The 14,135-nt window shown below is 40.1% G+C and overlaps 1 protein-coding gene across 4 annotated transcripts in view; it reads left to right on the plus strand.

Moving 5' to 3' along the window:
* Window positions 1-13,140, plus strand: part of grb10b (growth factor receptor-bound protein 10b) — a 75,236-nt gene extending 62,096 nt beyond the window's left edge. For 3 of the 4 annotated variants that reach the window (XM_019880034.1, XM_019880035.1, XM_019880033.1), the window contains 11 exons: window positions 2,328-2,443; window positions 2,757-2,831; window positions 4,826-4,963; window positions 5,197-5,307; window positions 5,579-5,677; window positions 6,553-6,630; window positions 6,789-6,905; window positions 8,355-8,421; window positions 8,525-8,612; window positions 8,685-8,778; window positions 10,232-13,140. In XM_019880034.1, coding sequence (XP_019735593.1) covers window positions 2,328-2,443; window positions 2,757-2,831; window positions 4,826-4,963; window positions 5,197-5,307; window positions 5,579-5,677; window positions 6,553-6,630; window positions 6,789-6,905; window positions 8,355-8,421; window positions 8,525-8,612; window positions 8,685-8,778; window positions 10,232-10,378 — 1,130 coding nt within the window. In that variant the 3' untranslated portion in view covers window positions 10,379-13,140. The remainder of the gene's footprint in view (window positions 1-2,327; window positions 2,444-2,756; window positions 2,832-4,825; window positions 4,964-5,196; window positions 5,308-5,578; window positions 5,678-6,552; window positions 6,631-6,788; window positions 6,906-8,354; window positions 8,422-8,524; window positions 8,613-8,684; window positions 8,779-10,231) is intronic. The other variant, XM_019880036.1, reaches the window with a different exon arrangement.
* Window positions 13,141-14,135: the final 995 nt, after the last annotated feature.

The raw sequence follows: 14,135 nt of genomic DNA on the forward strand, positions 1-14,135 counted from the left end.
AAAACCCACAGAATATCTGTATTTCGCAAGGATTTTTTTTTTTTTTGGTTAGTTTGTAGAACTGTGCTACTTGAAATAATTGTCATTTTATTTCAATCAGTAGTGCTTTGTAGCAGTGTTTTAAATATTCTCACCGTTGTACTGTAGCTAATTAAGGTAACGAAATATTCAGTATAATGTAATGCATATAATGCAAAACAAAGGTATATATATATATATATATATATACACCGTATTTTTCGGATTATACGTCGCTCCGGATCATAAATCGCACCAGCCAAAAAATGCATAATTAAGAAGGAAAAAATATATATAAGTCGCACTGGAGTATAAGTCGCATTTTGGGGGGAAATTTAATTGATAAAATCCAACACCAAAAACATACATGTCATCTTGAAAGGCAATTTAAAACAACAGGCTGAATAAGTGTACGGTATACTAACGTTTCATGACTGACATGCCTGGTAATGTCGGTAACGACGTAACATATTAAGAGTTATTCAGATAACTCTAGCATAAAGAACATGCTAACAAGTTTACCAAACTATCACTATTCACTCCAAATCACTAAATCCAACTCGGGAGGTAGACAATGCGCCGCTTCCTCTTCCACGTCACTTACGTCAGACTCATCGTCGATTTATCAACACAGGCCGAGAGCGACCTGTGTTTGTTTTATTTTATTTTTTTAATGCAGACTTGTATGATGGCCGCGTCGGCATATGTATTGTTATGACCAGTGAGTGTTTGACGCGAACAAGTTAAGAGGTGAGGTACATTTAAATGACTATTGTCAATATGTAAATGCTCTCTATTCACTGCTTACTTTGTATGATGAACAAGAGAAGTCTTTTCCGTCTGATCGCAGGGGCTGACCAGAGACAGTTTGGTGGTGCTTGCAACTTCGCGCCAACCTAACTAAACGTGTGCGCGTCGTTTTCAGAAGTGGATCAGAATAGAAACAGAGACACAGTCGAGGTCTTTGAATGACCCCGGACAATACTCGGTTAGAGCAGAGAGTCCTGTTCTCGTCAATGGCTGCCTACTAGTCATACATTAGTGAATGGGGCGAAATGGCCCTTTTGAGAAGTAATGTCGACCTTCACTTGTCAGCCCGGAAAGGTTAATAAGGAAGGAGACAGAGGGTAATGTTGCCAGTGTGAGTCAGTGTCACAAACATGAGTGACTCATCAGGCAGGCGACATGGATGGAAGGGAAATTTAAAAGAGGCGTCGTGACACCCTTGAAGAGTCCTCCCAGAGAGAGTCCGTAAAAACATCATATGAGGGCAAGGAGGCTACATACTGTATTAGTTCTGCTCAAGTGAATTAAATGACAACTTTTTTATTTGACTCAATTGGGAAAGGTATTTCTTCCCTCGAGAGAAACTTGCATGTCTGCCGGAATGGACTGAGTCACGTCTGGTGCCATTGTCACAGTGGACACAAATCATGTTGACACCAGGACCTCAGACCACATTCACATTGGGACACACTTTTGGCAGTATCGCCGGCTCATCTGACCTCAATGATTAAGAACAGGCCAGCCGGGATCATATTGTCTCGACTCCTTTGAAGAACTCGAGTGGCTCAAACCAGATGCCATTTTTCTTACTTGAATGGATCCAGTATTCTCTTAAAGCCATAGTTCCTTTCTATAAAAGACATTTATTATATTCTATCTCTTCAAAATCCAACGAATCGGTCGGTGGTGAGACGTTTCACGGGGATGTACGTAACAGGAAATTACTGTTGGGCAGAATTTTCAACCCGCCGTTTGTTCATTATCACTTTAAAGTGCCTTTGGCGTTCTTATCAGTACCACTCAATCATCATGAAAATGTAGCAGAATAATGAATCACTGCGGGCTTATTAAGAGTGGCCAAACATTTGCACGCATACCAGTACAATGGCAAGTCTTTTAAAAATGTGTTTCCTTCATTTTAGACCATTTTGTTTTTTTCGCTGGATGTACATGATTTTTTTTTAGAATGTCCCACACACTGCTTCGCTAACTAATGTGTATAAGTGGTTAAATGATACTAAATCAATCGTACATGGTTTTGATGTTCTCATCAAGCTATCTGATTTCAAAAAGTAATCATCATAAAATCAGTAAATTTCTTGTGCGTTTTACAATAAGTGGCCAATAAATCTGATTTTGATAAGCAATTTGCATAATGGATTTATTTTGGCATGTCCTCCTGAAATTGCTGTCAACCCTGTCATCATTTTTTTGTGTGTGTTTTAATGCTTATTAGCTCCGCCAAGCAAAAAAAGCAGAGGTTATGTCAAATGTAATGCAACGTTGTTTCCGCTGCCCCTCAGAGCGCTGTCTCGAGGACCATGAGTTGGTGGTTCAGGTCCAAGCTTCCATGATCAGCGACGGTAGATTCCTCTTTCGGAAGAACTACGCCAAATATGAATTCTTCAGAACCCCCCAGGTAATTACTTTGTCTGACAACTTCTTCCACATGCCGTGTCCTCTCTCAACCTCTTGTTGAAATGGTAACAGCTCATTATGTTCTTGACATCATCTAAAAGAACGATGCAGACATATTTTGAGTGAATGTGCGTTTGCTTCCGAGATGAAATGAAAGAGAGTGTTCTTTTTAGTTTGTCCATGTTGCAGTAATAGAATGAGAGTCATGTTTGTGAGCTTTTTTTTTGGGGGGGGGTGAAATGTAATGTCATTCCTCATGTCACAGTGATCTTTTTTTTTTTTTTTAAACAAACCGGTTTGTTTTCTCTTACTAGACATTTTTCCCAGAACACATGATTGCGTGGTGCCAGGAAGCCAATCGTCCCATCCCACCATCGCAGCTCTTGCAGGTGCGTATTATACTCAGGCAAACGCGAAGGCACGTGCATGCGCGCGCACGCACACACACGCACGCACGCACGCATACACACACACACACACACACACACACACACACACACACACACACACACACACACACACACACACACTAAGGTCATTATAGTTCACTAAAACTAATTGAATAACTACAACTAAAATTGACAAAAAAATTTGTTACTGAAATAAAAAAACAAAAAAATGCTTTTACAAAACAAAACCTACCTGGAAGTGCAGTATATCTTATATTTACAGTGTAACGCTCACTAAAACTATGAAAAATGTGGAAAAAAATGTCCATGACTTTCGTTTTTGTCAATTAATATCTTATATGAGCCTTTGGGGTTTATTTTAAATGGATTTATTACGGGATTACTGCATGTCCGTGTAGAAGAAGCAAGGTCAAACAGTCATTTGAGAACTGTAGTTCACTTTACACATTACTTAATGACCCCCCCAATCCTGCACCCAACAAATATTCCATAATGTAAACTAACGCTAAAACTAATAAAAACTAAACTAAGATGAACCATTTTCAAAAATATAAACTCCAATAGACTAAAAAAAAACTCTAAAATCTAATTAAAACAAACCAAATTTTAAAAAAGTCAAAACGAAATAAAAACGAACATGAAAAGTCCAAAAGTATTCTAACCCTGACCCAGACACACCGTATATCATGTCAGTCAGACTCTCCTTGTCTTCCCCCATTTCAGTTTACCTGCAAGTCGTCATCGCACACTGTAAAATGAAGTTGACATACCTCACCTCTGACCCAGAGTCAGTGTGTCTCGTCAGCACCTGCAGTAATAACTACTGTTAATCCCGTGTTGACACATGACTGTATCGGCACACGCAACGCGGCGCCCCACATGTGTGACAGCTGGAACTCAGCAGTCAAAAAATAGTGTGTATGTTTGCACCGAGCAAACTCCCACGTGACTCACGCTGTTCGCCTTAGCGCAACCCGCAGGAGACCGACCGTGACATGACAGATCAGGAAAGGAAAATGGAGAAATTGGCATTCTTTGGGATCCTTTTGGAAAGCTCGGTCGAAACGGACGAAAGCTGTCTTGCTCGTCTCCGTGCCGTTTAATGGAGCTGTCAGAGTCCCAACCGCAAGTGGAAACCATCCGTTCATCCACGCCACTCACAGAAAGCTTTTAAGTCCCCTGCTAATCATACGGACGCTCCGCTCTCTTTTGCTCCATGAATACGAGTCAATAAAAGCCAGCCCATGTGGTGAACCAAAGTTGTCAGGAATCCTCAGCATTTGGAGTTTCCCAAGACACCGCATCGTTCCAGTGGTGGCTTTCCGAGCTCAAGCAGGTGTTGGTGACAATGCCAAGACTCACTCTGGCGACTTGTCCTCAGAACGGCTCTGGGAAAAAAACATTCACGACTTTTGTGGCGAAATGATGTGGAAGTGTATATTGAGGAAGTGTACAAACTGGAGATCAGGAGTGTGGAACTCATTTTAGTCATGGGCCAATTCGGAGGGCCGTTATGACAGTGAAACCACAAAATTATTACTTATACGCAACAATTTAATAGATTACTAGTTTTGAAATCAGTCAAGTCGATTAGAAAAGTTTGTTCAATTATTGTTCAAGTGAGGGTATATAAACAGGGTAACAAAATTATTGCAAAATCTCAATTTATTACCCATGATAATTTGACATTTTGGTACATATTTTAGCAAGTTGACACACATAATTCGCGGGCCACATACAATGACCTGGCAGGCCGGATCTGGCCCTCGGGTCTTGACTTTGACACATCTGTTGTCGATGCTGTCTGATGCCATTTATTTGCGCAGTCGGGTGTGACAGAAAGCCTCTTGGTGTGACATTTCTGCTTGGCTTTGCATCTGGGATCAAATCTGTGGCGGATTGATGACAGTGAATCAGTCTCTTTATTGATGAGGTGAAACCATGCCGTAACCGCCGTTTCCCTCTCCTTTCAGAACTTTCTAGCAACCAGTAGTTGTCCCGAGATTCAGGGTTATCTGTATGTCAAGGAGGTGGGCCGAAAGTCGTGGAAGAAAGTTTACATGTTCCTGCGGCGCTCAGGACTCTACTGTTCTACAAAAGGAACCTCAAAGGTGACGCAAATATTTTTAACTCGGATTATCGCTTGACGATCAATAAAGTGCATTTGCCTGAAGGATGTGTGTGTTCTTGCTGCAGTTAAAGCAGAGTAAACAATACTTTGGAAAGCTAATAATGATGCAAAAGCACATTTTAGTTTCAGCGGTGCCTCTGTGCCGATCTCTGTGTAACTTCGGGCTGTTTCTGTCTGTCATCATCTGACAAAAAGAATTATTTGTGTCTTCAGGAGCCCAGACATCTCCATTTACTTGCAGACCTTGAAGACAGTAACATCTTCACTGTCATCACAGGCAAAAAGCAGCACGGTGCACCCACAGACTACGAGTTCTGTATCAAGGTGAGTGTCAGATAACAAAAGGGAGTTGGAGTGAAATATTAGGAGCGGAGGAACGATTCACCTCTGGGTGAACTCTCCCGCTCTACCATGCATGCCTTTATAAGATTCTGCTGCAGATGACTCTTCATCTTCAAAAATGCTTTTAATTGGTTTTATACCACGTCATATGAACAACAGCTTTTAATGGGCTCTTTTTTTTTTTTTTTGGTGGTGGGGTGGGGGGTTAATCTTTACATTTCAAAGACTGTTCTAATTCTGTGTTCCTCTACAGCCCAATAAATGCAGAGGAGAGTTAAAGGATTTAAGGATTCTGTGTGCTGAAGATGAACAAGGCAGGACATGTTGGATGACCGCCTTTAGATTGTTTAAGGTACAACTGTTGTTGGTGTGTGTGTGTGCGTGTGCGTTCGTGCGTGCGTGTGTGTGTGTGTGTGTGTGTGTGTGTGTGTGTGTGTGTGTGTGTGTGTGTGTGTGTGTGTGTGTGTGTGTGTGTGCTTTCGCCCATCTATTCAATCTTAATACAACATGAGATAGTGTCCTTTCGTTCCATTTTGATTTACTTCCTGAAGTTTAAACAGAAACAAAAAAAAGAAAGAGAGAGAGAACCCACTGTTCAAAATGACGAATATCAGCTGTAATCATCGGTCTATCTCTCTTCACGACTTGACCACAGGCAGCAAAGCCACTTTTGAGTCATCCTCTACTAGTTTACGATCAATGGGAAGTTAAGCTTTATCCACCAACAACATTCAGTGAGATTGTCTCAAATCCCATACAAAGTCTTTAAGCATCAGCAATATTACAATTCACTAATTTGATCATTAATTTTCCCATATTTAGTCAAATGGCCATTCCTCCTGACATCTGTAAATTTAGAAAGGCATCTACAGTGCATTCTAATGCCCTTTATAATATCTTGATGTAGACATTAAGTACTAATAAGGATGCAACTATTGAATTCATTTTATTATCTAACTCAGTAGAAAGAAAATATAATGCAAAAATATGAAATGTTGGCAAAAAGTTGTGTTGATGATCTGTTTAAAAAAAAAAAAAAGAATCATGCACTCTTCCTTTTTGTCTTGCTCATGATTTAAGATGACCAGAGAGCAAGAGATCACGGTGGGGAGTCAGTTGATGAGTGCAGTTTGACAGATATGCATGCCCACATCACGCTGCTCAAAAGAGTTGCCCCTTAAACGTGCGCTCATCAATAAGGACGATTGTGTTTTGCTTTCTTCGCAGTATGGGATTATATTGTACCAGAATTACAAGATTCCCCAGCAAAGAAAAACCCTGCTTTCACACTTCTCAGCACCCGTGGTATGTTAGCCTCATTACAGAAGGAGCTCAAGCCTCCAAAATCTGACATTCATAAACTCTTAAATCCTAATGCCATTACTTTGAAATCCTGACACATCACTTTAGCGCGCACTCCTCATTTTGACTGCAACGCGTTTGTGGCCCTTCCCTCCCTTCAGCGAAGTGTATCCGAGAACTCTCTGGTGGCCATGGATTTTTCCGGAACTATAGGCCGCGTCATCGACAACCCAGTGGAAGCGCAGAGCGCCGCCATGGAGGAAGGACACGCGTGGAGGGTGAGTCTCGGCCAGCCCTTCTTTTTTTCCAACAGCGTCCACACAACGTTGTACTGTACTGGAATGTACATGCACCACATTTCAAACATAAACTACATTCCGACGTGTTACAATAAAGCTGGCAGCTATGCAGGCAGCTTGTTTGATCTTTTTTTTAATCCAGAAGAAGTACTGTACCTCTCTTGCTTAACATGTTCAGTACAGTTTTGACTTTTCAAGTAAGATACTTTTTCTGATCACTTTTTCATGTGCATAAAAGATCACTTTTATGCACAATCCTCAATCCTATTTATTTTTATTTATGTATTTATTTTATCCTATTGCCAATATTTTTATTCAACTGTGTGCTTGAGCGCAGTGTCCATGTTTAAACTTTTACTCTCACATTCATTAGTTCAGGCAATTTTTAGGAATATATTTACAGACGCTCCCCAGCGAACGAACGAGTTATGTTCCGAAGGATCGTTCGTTTGCTGAATTCGTTCGTAAGTTGCTTCAGTGCTATATTTTGTATGGAATGTATGTTTAAGGCTTATATAAGTATGTTTAAGGTTTATATAAGTATAATAAAATGAAGTTTAACTTACTTTTGGAAGATGTACTCGAACGCTTAAGGAGATGATGGACGATTGCACAGTTTTCTTCTTTTTCTCATCATAAATGATGCAGTAGCACTGTATGGCATCATTCATTTGATTTGCAACCTTTGTGCAACGTTCAATATTTGGGTCTTGCTGCTCGAAGAGTGCGATGGCTTTATCTATGAGTGAAAACCCCTCGGCCAAGAGTTCCGTCTCAAACTTCTTCATGGGGACAGGCGTTTCCTCCTCCTCCTCCTCTCACAGCGCCTCACGTCGGTATTAGCGGCGGAAAGAAGTACTACAGTACTCGGAAAAAGGCGCGCAATACAAAATCTAACTTATAGCATCTCTGTCCGAGAACATTTTTCGACATACCTGTACCCGCAAAAATGTTCGTATGTACCGTTGTTCGTAACATGAATGTTCGTAAATCGGGGAGCGCCTGTACTGTATATTTTCATGTTACTCATTCCGGTGTCCTTGGAGAGTTAAGTGTTTTAAGGCAGAAGTTGGTGTAAAAGATTTGAGAACCGCTCATCGAGAGAATTATGGTATTTTTTTTTTCTTGTAGGGTATACAGTACTAACTGTACCTCAGTAACAAGTGAATTTACATTTTATTTTTATTTATTGTATTTGTATATGTATGTAAGAGGGAAACGTTTCACAAAAACTGCCCGGTAAAAAGCCAATATTAAAACAGTTAATCTTGGTTAGATTTTAGTTTTTGCATTTATGGAGACAGTCACTGTCAAAGAAAGTTCATGGTAAAAGGTGTGTTTTATATTTCTTTTGGTGAGCAGCGGTTGTTTACACCGAATCCGAAAACTAATCCTGTTGGTTTTATTTCTTTGTGACGTCTGACTCAGAAGAGGAATCACCGAATGAACATTTTAGGCTCCCACAGTCCATTGCACCACTCCTCACTAAACTCAGGTAAATATAAAGCTGAACGCAATGATGCACATTCAATGTTTTTACATTGGACTTATATTTGGAACGATGTCGTCAATTTCACATTCACAAATCTCATCTTCAGTCATCCACATAGCCCAGCTGTGGTTCCATGGCAGAATAACCAGAGAAGAATCCCATCGCATTGTCCACCAACAGGGTCAAGTCGATGGGTAAGGAAGGAAAAGCATCCTTGGTGGTTTTCACTTGACACGCTGCAACGTCTCTATGTTCTTATTTTCCAGCTTGTTTCTGCTACGAGTCAGCCAGAGCAACCCCAAGGCTTTCGTGCTCACGTTGTGCCATCACCAGAAAATCAAACATTTCCAGATATTACCGGTAGGCGTGCTTGCATTTTTCAACACATTTGCGATCTGTGCTCAATACTGATTAGATTTGATTGGTCCCTTAAATGGCTCTCGGTGGATTACCAATTGTCAATGTTCGAAACATGGCATATTCGGGAAGCTTGTCACGTGTCTTGTCGCAGTCTATTATTATAGTATGGTTTCACGCCACACAGTGGCGCCTCTTTAATTTGTGCTCTTAAGTGGCATGTGGTGGAGCTGAGGGACTGTTAGCATGTTAAGAATAAACTAGTGTTTGTGGAAACTCAACAAGTCTTCGCTCCTTTGGCGACTCAACAGCACATGTCCAGGGCTGGTTTCTTCCTCGGGTCACACCACCACATGTTACAGTCTTCAGTCCCCACTAGTCAACTCATGGTATTCTGATTAATATTTTGGGGAAATATGATTTAAGATGAAGAATTCATCCGTTTATAATCCACCTGTTTTCTGGGTGTGGTCAGGTGTTGTTCGCAAGCTCAGCCCTTCTTGGAGGGCGGGGGGGAGTTTTTGTTTTTGCTTTTGCTTAATTCACATACAACTGTAAAGAAAATGTTTGACCTGACTTCTCTTTTAAAACATAAACAGAAAAAGACATTTCTGATGGTACACTGGCTAGTAAGTGGTGACCTGGGATAATTGGGGCACAGCCCAAAATCTAAACAATTTTTGGATCGGCATGTCTTCATTGCTTAACAAAGTGTGCAAATACACATTTGTCAATATGTATATTTATAGCAGTGGCTTAATATAAAATATTTGAATATTTGAGGGATCACATTTTGGAAAGAAATTGTTGCACCTTTTAATGCGACAACACTGTAGAAATGACACAGTAAATTTACGATCTCTTCAAAATAACTCAACATACAGCCATTAATGTTGAAACTGCTGGCAACAAAAGTGAGGAGACAACAAAGTGAAAATGTCCAAAATGGCCCACTGAGCTGGCTAGCAATCTTCTTCTGGTCCAGGCCATCTTTATGAAGACCAAAATCAATCAATCAACCAATCTATCTATCTATCTATCTATCTATCTATCTAGCTAGCTAGCTAGCTAGCTACCTAGCTACCTAGCTACCTAGCTTGCTAGCTATCTGTCAGATCCTCTGAGTTCAGTAAGTTCCAGTATGAGCATGTTACAGCAAGAACACAAAATTTCACATACTTGCCCCCCAGTCACATCTAAGACCTTGTCACACTCACAAGTCACGTGACACTGGGAGGAAAAATGGCTATTTGGGCCTAATGTGGGCATTTTCATTTCGGGGCATACTCACTTTTGTTGTGTCAGTCAATACACACTAAATACAATGCATGCAAGCTGTGCACGACTGACTGCATTTGCATTTCTTCTGACGATGATATAATTATGGAAGCTCATAGTTTGACTTTTTACTTTCTTTCTCCAATGCTGTGCTCTAACTCCCCCGCCTGCTCATCAGTGTGAAGAAGACGGACAAGTCTTCTTCAGCCTTGACGATGGTGCCACCAAATTCACCGACTTGATCCAGTTGGTGGAGTTCTATCAGCTCAACAGAGGAGTGCTGCCTTGTAAACTCAAACACCCATGCACCGTTGTGGCCTTATGACCCCTCCCATGACCCGACCCACTGGGCCTGCAATCGCAGCCCCTGAAAACCCCCTCCCCTCCCAACCCAGGCCCCCTCCCCCTTTCACTTTACCTGACTCTGCCCAAAGCAGAGCGAATGTTAATATCGGTTGATTCTTCTAAGAGGTTTGTGAATTGACTGGTATTTCATTGCTCTTTTTTTCCCTGTTATTATTGTGGATGCAAGTCTGCCAGATACTGCTGATTCATCGGCTTCCTTTTGGGGTGTGTTTGAATGTTACCGAATTGCACGCAGAGTTGCGTAGTCAAGAGCAGAGAGAGGATGAACATGAACACTGCCATTTACGCCGTTGCTTTTGCAAAAACTGGTCGTTGTTAAGCTGGGGACTGGATGACCCTCCAAGATTTGGAATCTCGCAGCTCAAGTGAAAGCTGTCGCTCTCATGTGGACAATCAGCAGGACAATGAACCCTCTCACGTGTGGACCACTCTGCTCTTTGAGAACTGGAGTCTCGTTGGAACTTCTCTTGGCTTGTGTTGATTGTCTCTTTTTGTTTTGCACTCATCCAACTGGGAGTGGCCTTTGTGGGTGCTGGACTTCTCCGTTGTTGGCTTTACTTTTAACTGTGAGATGATGTCACCACCCTCTACTGTCGGAGGCGTGTAAAGACAAGACTTAACTCAGCATTGCAGCCAGAACAGAAAGTGATTTTGTTTTTGTTTTTTTTTTTTTTAGTCTTATTTTTTACAGATGTACGTGTGTGTGTGTGTGTGTGTGTGTGTGTGTGTGTGTGTGTGTGTGGTCTGGACAAATGAATCTGCAGAAGGTGGTTTATGAACACTCTTGTAATGGTGAATTTTTTTTTTTTTTAATTGGCTGTCAATACAGAATATGTTTGGTCCTTCTTCATTTATTTGCAAAGAGTTTTCATTTTTGAACCCATCCTTTTGCAATAGTCTTAACATTCTGAATGTTTGGCTCTTCGCTGTCCACATACGCTGCACAGTCCTGTGCAGTTGTTGGTAAGTTAATGAACTTTTTCAGAAGAAATAAAATGTAAATAAGTGTCAGTTATGGACAAACTTAATACAATGTGCACATGTGTCTTTTGGCAAGCGTTTAGCATGATTTCTTTTAAATACGCGTTTTATAGAGCAGGCAGGATGTTAAGCTGGTCGGCACATAAGAAAACAATCAGATGCTTTAGATCCTGTGGAAAATATCCTCTTCAAATCTCAACTGTCCTCTCTAAAGACTTCCAGATGCTGTTACACGGTGCCTGTAAACATTCATCAAACTGGAAATATAAATGGATGTGCTCTAGATGACGCACGTTACTGTGCATCCCATTTATTGTAAATCAACCTTTCTTATAAACAGTGTGAACAGTGCACTCAAATGGACATCAGATTGATGACAACAACATGCAAAATGAGCATTCCAAATATCATGTGTGGCTTTTTTTTTTCCTGTCACAAGTGATTTTGCAGATTGCCATTTGGCATACTGTCGCACTGATAACCTTTCTGTTGCCCTAACAGATTAAAAAAAAACAAACAACGAAGAAGAACCCATGTCTGCATACAGATAATTGACTTTGAGATGTATCAAAAGCACATATTCTAAAGCTCAATACGTAACAGTGATACTTCATAAGACTAGTATAGAAATATGACGGACACAGAAAAAAAAACAGATTTTTTTACCTCACATTTTGGCAGGTCTGTATAAATATAAACCACAAAATATTAGGAACTTAGGTCAGTTCCAAATAGCACTGTTTTTTATTGATATGTTCCTATCAAGCGGCTGTGAAGAGGGACATCCAGGATGGTAAAAATGTGAAAATGACTGTAGTTGGCCTTCCGCCTTTGCACACCAAAGTTGCAAAGAATGTGTGAGTGAATTCTCGAAATCAAATTATTGCTTTTTGCATTTTGCGCAACACTGATGAGGCTCATCAGAGCATGCATCAAACTCTTACTGGGTTAGTTTGCATGCTGCTTGTGAAAAACATCACACTTCAGATCTGATGACGGTTTGTGTGTCAAACACCCGAAGCTATTTGTTTTCGTTTGGCGAAGTATGTTCTCAATTCGTAAAGGAGGATTACAACTCAGTGCCTTTAGATAAGGTGGGTTATTTTGTTTTGTTTTGTTGTTTGGTATAAATCTTTTTTTTTTTCTTTTGAACAGACTCATGACATTTGGCTGAATTCAATGGTATCACAATAAAAATGGAAATGCTTTTATGCTTTATTATTCTGATGGCATGTCTGCTTTTTTTTTTTCAAACTTATCTGGCATAGTGTATTTGTGTTAAAAAGCAATCTGTTGATTTCAATTTTAGTCACCCTCCATTGTCACGCAAGCAGTTTTCCGTTCAGTGATTCTTTGTAGACGTTAACTCTTAAGGTCCTCTTTAGTCTGTTTGCTTCTGTCACAGGTAATGCAATATTCAACAGCCATTTCATTTAGCTGCTGCTTGTCCTAAGGTTTATTGAACGAATGATTTTGCAGTATAGCTACAATATGTTGACACTCTGCATGGTCACCGTAATCTAAAATGCAATGATCAATCATTTTTTTAAAGTATTTGTTCAGCAGATATATATGTATATGGATGTAACTGATCTACTTGAAAATTCTAGATTTATTTTGTTTTTCCTCAGCGCTGTTCTGTAGTTTTTTTTTCCATTACCATGAAATGATTGACCAGCGCAAGTTAATATGTCTATTGTAATGACATGCCATCTATTGAGATCCAATTTCTATGATGTATATATGTTTTTTTTTTCCTTTTTTGTGTGTCAGGATGGACTATTCAAAGAGGAAAAACTATACTTCAAGATGTAAAGTTTTTAAGCACACTGGTATCCGTAATGTACATGTCATTCCAGTTGACGACAGGTGGAATGTTCATACACAAAGCATCAAGACTTAATGTTCTTTTAACCCATTAAATATATTCTTTTTTTCTCTGATCTAAACAGAAAATTCACCAAACCGGTTTTATCCCAACATGCCTCCATTTATTTCTTTTTCTTAATCATGCCAGGAAACAACTATATTGATTCATAATGATTGGCAATTCGACAACAGTGGTCACCAACCTTTTGAAAATTGAGTGCTACTTCTTGGCCACTGATTAATGTTGAGGGTTACAAGTTCGATACTCGCTGAGGAAATAAAACTTTTGCTCAAATTACCTTTATTTATTAATCAGAAGACACTGATCATGTTCATGATTTTTTTTTTTTCACTATAATTCGGAAACATGGCCCGCACGCTACTTATGTGGTTCTTGGGAGCTTCTTGGTGACCGCTGTTGCTCTGCTGGTCCAAGGCCTGTATCGTAGAGCATGTGTCGCACATATGTGTAACATTTCAAGGGAACCATACTTTTATGCGGAAAAGCATTTTAAGTCCAAACAGTTTTGACGTGAAATTGTTTGTGATTTTTTTTATTCGTTTGTTGTTGTTTTTATTTGGAGAGAGGTAGAAGACCATTCAGCTCAGAACTCCCCCCAGACCAATTTGAAGATCTGTTCAAACTCGTTTTAAGAAAACAAACAAACAAAAAAAAAAAAAAACAATGAATTGAGCAACAAAGAGAGAAAAAAAAAATAGAGAGCAACAAGAAAATTCCAATAAAGATAATCAGCGTCCGGGACAACAAGAAAAAACATGATAGCTCCCGAGTGTCTAAGTGGTCCAACTACAAGTAAGCCTGACCGGCACGAGCACTCAGATTCAAACCATGCAGCCAGAAATGA

Source organism: Hippocampus comes, unplaced genomic scaffold, assembly GCF_001891065.2.
Source record: "Hippocampus comes isolate QL1 unplaced genomic scaffold, H_comes_QL1_v1.1 scaffold135, whole genome shotgun sequence".
Lineage (NCBI taxonomy): Eukaryota > Metazoa > Chordata > Actinopteri > Syngnathiformes > Syngnathidae > Hippocampus > Hippocampus comes.